The 7,054-nt window shown below is 42.9% G+C and overlaps 1 protein-coding gene across 1 annotated transcript in view; it reads right to left on the bottom strand.

Annotated features, from left to right (window-relative positions):
• Nucleotides 1–307: 307 nt before the first annotated feature.
• The window catches only part of LOC125927942 (acyl-coenzyme A synthetase ACSM5, mitochondrial), a 22,640-nt gene continuing 15,893 nt past the window's right edge, over nt 308–7,054 (bottom strand). The window contains exons 10-13 of the mRNA XM_049638379.1: nt 4,876–5,003; nt 4,692–4,791; nt 2,331–2,450; nt 308–1,932 (exon numbers count right to left, since the gene is read on the bottom strand). Coding sequence (XP_049494336.1) covers nt 1,822–1,932; nt 2,331–2,450; nt 4,692–4,791; nt 4,876–5,003 — 459 coding nt within the window. The 3' untranslated portion in view covers nt 308–1,821. The remainder of the gene's footprint in view (nt 1,933–2,330; nt 2,451–4,691; nt 4,792–4,875; nt 5,004–7,054) is intronic.

Here is a 7,054-nt window from a genome sequence, read left to right as displayed (position 1 = left end):
TCTAATCTGACTGGTGTTCTTATAAGAAGAGGATATTAGAACATAGACACATACAAAAGAGGGAGGAACATGTGAGGACATAGGAGAGGATGGCCATACAACCAAGGAGAGAAGTCTCAGAATTAAATTAACCCCACTGACACCTTGAACTTGGACTTCCAGCCTCCAGGACTGTGGAAATAAATTTCTGTTGTTAAAGCCACACAGTCTTTGGTACTTGTTATGAAAGCCCAAACAGACTCACATAGGTATCAACTGAGTTGGATTTTGCTTCTTACTGTATTCCCAGAGCCCAGCACTGAGCAGGTGCTCCATAAATATTGACTGGTGGGTGAATGGAGGTGCTGGGGGTCAGGCAAACAGCACTAAAGATCACTTTGAGCTTTTATCTGCTTTGCTGCACATGGCTGGTCTCAGCTGCCCAGAACCACCTCTTTCTGTTTCTGGGCCTGGGACACGGCTTTGGGTCTTTATGTCTTTCCTGGGCACAATGTAATACACTAGCACTTGGGGGAAGATGTGTTGGTCTGTGGAGGCAGATTGTGGCTTGGGGGAGTTGTTTCTTTAAAATAATTTTTTCATTATTTCACCACGTTAAAGGCCCCATCTCCAAATACAACTTGAGGTATTGGGGATTAGTACTTTAGCATATGAATTTGGGGGACACAATTCAGCCCATGACTCTAGCCTTACAGTCCAGTGGGGACATTGATGTTATTCATCAAAAGAATAAGGCACATAATAGTTAACAAAATAGTTAGGCACAAAATAGTTAACACAGACTCACTGAGAAAGCCAGGAAAATAAAGAAACACACAGAAAGGAAAGAACTATTGTCCACTATTTTCAATCCCCAGGAATATTGCTCTTAGCACAAGTATTTCCTTTCAGGCATTTTTCCATAGTTTTCCCTTTCCCTTTCAAAGTTTTGGTTCTCCACTATACATATACTGTTTTTATTCTGATTTAAAATTAATTTAGCTCAAGTTTTCCCCAAGGCATATTTTTTAAAGCCTCAATATTTATTGAGTTAATCTATTACACTTGAGTTAATCATTGCCTTATTGGTTGGACACTGAATTTTTCAATTTTTTTCAGTTTTAACACAATGCTCCAGAAATGTCCTTTGAATTCCTTTTTTTTTCTCCCTAAGTTTATTTATTTATTTTGAGACAGAATATGAGCAGGGGAGGGGCACAGAGAGAGAGAGACAGAGAGACAGAGAGAATCCCAAGCAGGCTCCGAGCTGTCAGCACAGAGCCCAGTGTGGGTGTCTATCTCATGAACCATGAAATCATGACCTGAGCTGAAACCAAGATTTGGACGCTTCACCAACTGAGCCACCCAGGCACCCCTGACTCCTTTCTTTTATAATGACTGCTAAACAGAATTTCTGAGCTAAAGGATATGACCAATTTTTTATGACCCTGGATGTGATTACCAAATGGCTTTATCAAAAGGGTTGAGTGGTTATACTCCAACGGGCAGTGAATGAGATCACAGGTGCCCTGACTCTGTGATGACCTGTCCTTCAGAGAGCCGGCTGGAAGGAAGACCAGTGAGCGGCTGCTGAGGATGCCTCCAGACAGAGGAGGGGGAAGTCAAGCCACCAAACACCGCCACTAGACTGGTGGTGGATGTACACTCTGGGTTAGTGATGTTCTTCTGCTCTCTTCCTCCAGGGTCCTCCAGGTTCCTCCAATGATTCTGGAGATGCCCATGTGGAACTGAAAGCCTCTGATACTGTAAGGTGGAAGGGATGATGCTCCAAACAAGGACTAACCAGTGATCGCACCAGCTTCTCTTAGAAGCTTCTGAGGCCTATGGGGTCTTTCGTGGGCTGCCTCTCGTCTCCCCCCACTCTTGGCTTCTCAGTTTACTCCTTTGGATCTTTCCAGAAACCGTCTTGGGCAGTTCTGAAACAAAGGTCACCTAGTGGCCATAAACAAAAACATTTTGAAATCATCATTTCCCAGAAAGACTTCTGTCTTGAGTCATTACCCTCTGCTGCTTCCGTGATTCCTAGATTGCTCCGTGATTCATAGATTGCTCCAAATGGCAAAGACCAAAATGGCTAGGGCCTGGGGCATATGACCTTGCCAGCAGCAATTCAGCACCATCCCCCCAAACCTGGTTTATGCCACTTTTTAGGGTCAGAACAAACTGTAGTTTGGGGTGGGCCCGATGGGGAAATAGGGAGAAAAGGCTGAAGCAGCAGGTAGAGTTATTTGTATCTTCATCCCCCCAGCACCTGACCCTGAGAGAGAATGCACCTAGTGTGTGCTTAGGTGATTTCCCAGCTCATCATGTCCTAGAACCCCCATGTTTACCTTCCTGGGGTACTTGTATGGAGCAGTCACCCTCTTCACATGCTCCTGGAGCTCCCGAGTTAGTTTCTCTGGATCTTGAGAGGAGTAAGTTGGAGAAAGGACTATAAAAGCCTTCACCACCTGCCAGAAAAAAAAAATCCAAAAACAAACCCCCCCAAACCAGAAAGAATCAGGCCCTGTATAACAACTCTTTTCTCCTTAACCTAGCCTTGTAAATAAGTGCTTACACTTGCCAGCCCAGCACGAAAATCCTGCCAGCAGGATTCAGCCAGCGAAATGGACGACATCATTTTTTTTGCCCTGTTGCCTCCTTTCCAGGAACAGTATTGGAAGCACTGGCTCTTATGGAATGATTCCAGGATCCTACCTGTTTCCCAAACTTCTCTCCTTTCCTGAAATGACACCATTAGCAGTCAATGGGCTTCTCTTCCAATGGAAATACTTTGGAGTAAAGAGCTTCACAAACTCCTTAGGGTCCATACCTTCCAGGTCTTCCTGACTAGAAAGGTAACTGGCAATGCCCCAGATAGGCAGGATTCGGGAAAATGCAGACCACTCTCCCAAGGGGAGATGGGTCTTTCTGAGCCTGCATATATGAGTGTTTACAATCAGCAAACGTTTTGCTGCACAGCTTCCATGCCAGGCATCCTGAGAGACATTCTGCACCTTGGTAGTTTCTGCCTGCGTCTTTCTTTGCAGGCTGCCTCCTGCCATGGAGGAGGAGTCCTGAATTCAGGCACAACAGAACATGGTTTCTGATAGGAATGGAAGAGTTCAAAGGCCAGTAGGTTGCTTATCCACCCCAGCATATAGCTCAGTCAACAACATCCTGTTAGGTGGTGGTTCACCATCCTTGCATACTTCCCAAAGGCGGGCATCTCACTACCATTCCAAGTTCAAACAGATCTGGTTATTAGGAAGGGCTTTCTCTGGCTGTTAAAACTACCAAACATTTATTGAGTACCTTCTACATGCCAGGCTCTGTTCTGAGTACTATAAGCAGATTAACTGTGCACACAGCCATTTGTCAAACCCCAGTTAATTTGTGGCATACAAAACTAGCTGTACTTTTCCAGCTGTGATTTCTCCAACACAGACATGGGGTTCCCACCTCTCTTTTTCCAAATTAGTGGCCTCAAAGTTTTTTTTCATGTTCACTGATTTATTTTAAGATGGCAGGGAGGGGCAGAGAGTGATGGAGAGAGAGAATCCCAAACAGACTGTGCTGTCATGAACTGTGAGATCGTGACCTGAGCTGATTCAATTGTCAGATGCTTAACCAAATGAGCCACCCAGGTGCCTGTGGCCTGAAAGTTTAATGGGCACCAGGATCACTTGGATAGGGGCTTCTGGTCAAAATGAAGATGCCTTGGGCTGCATCCCCAATCGCTCTGATTCAGCAAGACTAACTTCAGGTCTAGAAATCTGTAGTAAAAAAAATTTTTTTTAAACGTTTATTCATTTTTGAGAAGGACAGAAAGACCATGAGTGGGGGAGGGGCAGAGAGAGAGAGGGATACACAGAATCTGAGGCAGGCTCCAGGCTCTGAGCTATCAGTACAGAGCCTGACGTGGGGCTTGAACTTACCGTGAGAACATGACCTGAGCCAAAGCTGGACAGTTAACTGACTGAGCTACACAGACACCCCTACAAATTTTGTATTTTAAACAAAATGATGCAGCTGTGAGTAGTCCAGGGCCCAGATGAGAATCACTCTTGTGGCCCTGGTGCTTCTGAGAACAGAGCCCGATTTTGCACTAACTTTCATAAGGTAACTACACTATAAGTAGGATTATGTTGCATTTACAGCCAGTGAAAAACACATAGGTCTGCCTATGGGCTTAATCCTCCCATTCTATCTATTCTGCTGGGACCCATGGGAAGAAATTTTCATTTCTCCTAAGAAAGGTCAGCTTATTAAACTTGGCCCATCCTTCCGCTATATCAAGGTCACTTTGGATACTTTCTGTGTCTTCCCTCAAGTTGGATATTCCTCAGCAGTCATGTCTGGCATGCTTGCTATATCCTCACCTGCAAACGGGAAAGTACTCTTTATTGGCCAGGATGGATGACAGAGCCTGCATTCACCAAGATTTCCTGCCCAACAGTCCACCTCTTTTGGACCCAGTTCTATGTTCACTTGACAGCAAAGCGTTGGTATCTTCTTATCATGTCCCTCTAGACAGTCTGTCTCTAAATACATGAGGGTAATGCTTAACCAAAGGAATGTGTGCCTGATGGTGACACTCAGACTTTGTAATATCTGGAGTCAGGGGAAGATATGGGGGAGTTTCCATCTTACTCTGCTGGGTGCTAACAGGTACACAACCAGAAGGAAATATTCTTGGATGGACTAGTTACCTCCCCTCTGATGGGGTCTGGACTGCTGACCACAGCAGCCTCCAGGACAGCTGGGTGCTCGGCAAGGGCACTTTCCACTTCAACAGGCCCAATCCGGTAGCTGGAAGAGAAAAGCAAATTCTTCTAAGTAACCTACCCGCCCCACCAAGCTTCAAAGAGAGAAGGAAAGAGCAGACAGCTTGACCTTGAGGAATTGATCACATCGTCATTTCGTCCCATGAACCAAAAGTAGCCATCCTTGTCCTTGTGGGCTCGGTCCCCTGTGATGTAAAAGTCCCCTCGTTCTGATGCCTCTGTCTTCTCAGGATTGTCCTGGAAGACAAAAGAAGTCCATGAAGGGCCATCTCAGCACAGCCACTAAAGCCAGCTATGGCCCTAGCAGCCCCATGCAGGAGACCAGGGACCCCTAACAGGAAGTCCACAAGTTCCCAAAGACCAAGCTGGCCAGAATTTCACACTGGACAAGGAGCTATGAAATGTGTGCATTTTCTCTCTTTTAGATGGAAGTGTCAGGAAATGATTAAGGACAGCCCCTCGCTACCATTTTTAGAAGGGTCCAAGGAAACATAGTTGGAACACAGGAAGGTGGCCACAGGGCCACTGGCTCTGGGTTCTGTTTTGTTTTTGTTTTTTTGCATAAAAGAACACACTCTTTGTGCTCAAAAATCACTAAAGGTAGAAAGTGAGGGCTTGGCCACAAAGCAGGGGTAGAGGAAAGATGAAAAACTAAAAATCAAACTCTGATTCTTAAAGATTTAAAGAAGCTACTACCCAACAAGAAAAATAAACAAATTAATTACTGTTGTATGCAACTATCTGGATGCATGTCAAAAACATTATGCTGAGTGACAGAAACCAGACACACAAAAATGAGTACTCTGTGATTCCATTTATATAAAGTTCTTTACAAAAAAAAAAAAAAAAAAAAAAAAAAAAGGCGAGGCACCTGGGTGGCTCAGTCAGTTAAGTGTCTGACTTCTGCTCAGGTCATGATCTCATGATTCGTGGGTTCTGGCCCCGCATTGGGCTCTGCGCTGACAGCTCAGGGCCTGGAGCCTGCTTCTGATTCTGTGTCTCCCTTTCTCTCTGCCCCTTACCTGGTCTCACTCTGTCTCTCTCAAAAATAAATAAACATTAACAAAGAAAATTTAAAAAAAAATAGGCAAAATTTTTCTATAGCAACAACAAATAATTTAGCAATTGCCTATGGCTTGGGGATTGACTGCAAAGGGGCACAAGGGAACTTTCTGGGGGGATAAAAATGTTCTATATCTTGACTCTGGTGGTAGTTACCTAAGTGCATACATTTGTCAAAAGTCATTGACCTGTACACGTAACATAGGTTACATACATTTTATTGTATGTAAATTATGCCTCAATTTAAAAACTGCATTCTGAGAAAAAAGAAAAAAGCTAAGCTGTCAATACCTAAAAGTAAATTTCATACAAAACCTGAAAGAAGTATACAGAGAAAAAACTCTTTAGAACATTTAAGAAGATACATTTAAATGGAAAGCTAGAAAGACTGAATTTCATAAATATGTTAATTCTCTCCCAAACTGATCTAGAGATGTAGTGACACTCATTAGAATACTAACAAACATTTTCCATGGAATTTGACAAGTTGATTCTACAATGTATATGAGAGAGTAGAGAGCTAAGAGTAGGTAAAACATGTGTAAAGAAGCTGAGGAAGAAAGAGCTTTACTCTACTAAATATTAAAATTTGGGGGAATGTTTTCCTGGATAAAGCTCTATGGTATCAGCACCAGAATAAAACACATGGCCAATTAAATAGAAGGATCTGCCAAAACTTAGCTATCTATGGATATATCAAACTTTTATTTCTGACCAAGCTGACATGACAGATCACTTTTCTTTGAGATTTAATTTTTGTCCTTAGTTGAAAAGGACTCAGGAAGAAAACTAACAGTTGGTGCTGCAAAGAAAAAGTTGAAACAAGTAAAGATTCTTGTGCAGCAAGTAACTTTACAAATTATTTGACTCCCTCAATGGGCTGATCACAGACCCAGAAAGGTCCTGTATGTGAGTGCTGTGAGGACCAGGGTCATGTCTTCCCTGCCATTGCTGGATACTTAGCGGCATGAAGTAGCCACTTAATAAATAATGAATGTATAAATTATTCAGGAAAGTCAAGGATTTGCTGTTGTTTACAAAAATGATTAGAAGGAAATAAATTAAAAATTTTAAATTATCTCTGATTGGTGTATTACTGTTTTATTGTTGGGAGGCTTTTTTGGGTTTTTGTTTTTGGGTTTTTTTTTGGTTTTTTTTTTGGTTTATTCTGGTAGGTAAGCTTCTGTGACTTTAAATGAAATACCATGCCATGAAAGACTATTTCT

This window comes from Panthera uncia, chromosome E3 (assembly GCF_023721935.1).
Source record: "Panthera uncia isolate 11264 chromosome E3, Puncia_PCG_1.0, whole genome shotgun sequence".
In the NCBI taxonomy this organism is placed as follows: domain Eukaryota; kingdom Metazoa; phylum Chordata; class Mammalia; order Carnivora; family Felidae; genus Panthera; species Panthera uncia.
The sequence above is the reverse complement of the archived record's forward strand: the minus strand, read 5'-3'. Positions and strand labels throughout refer to the sequence as shown.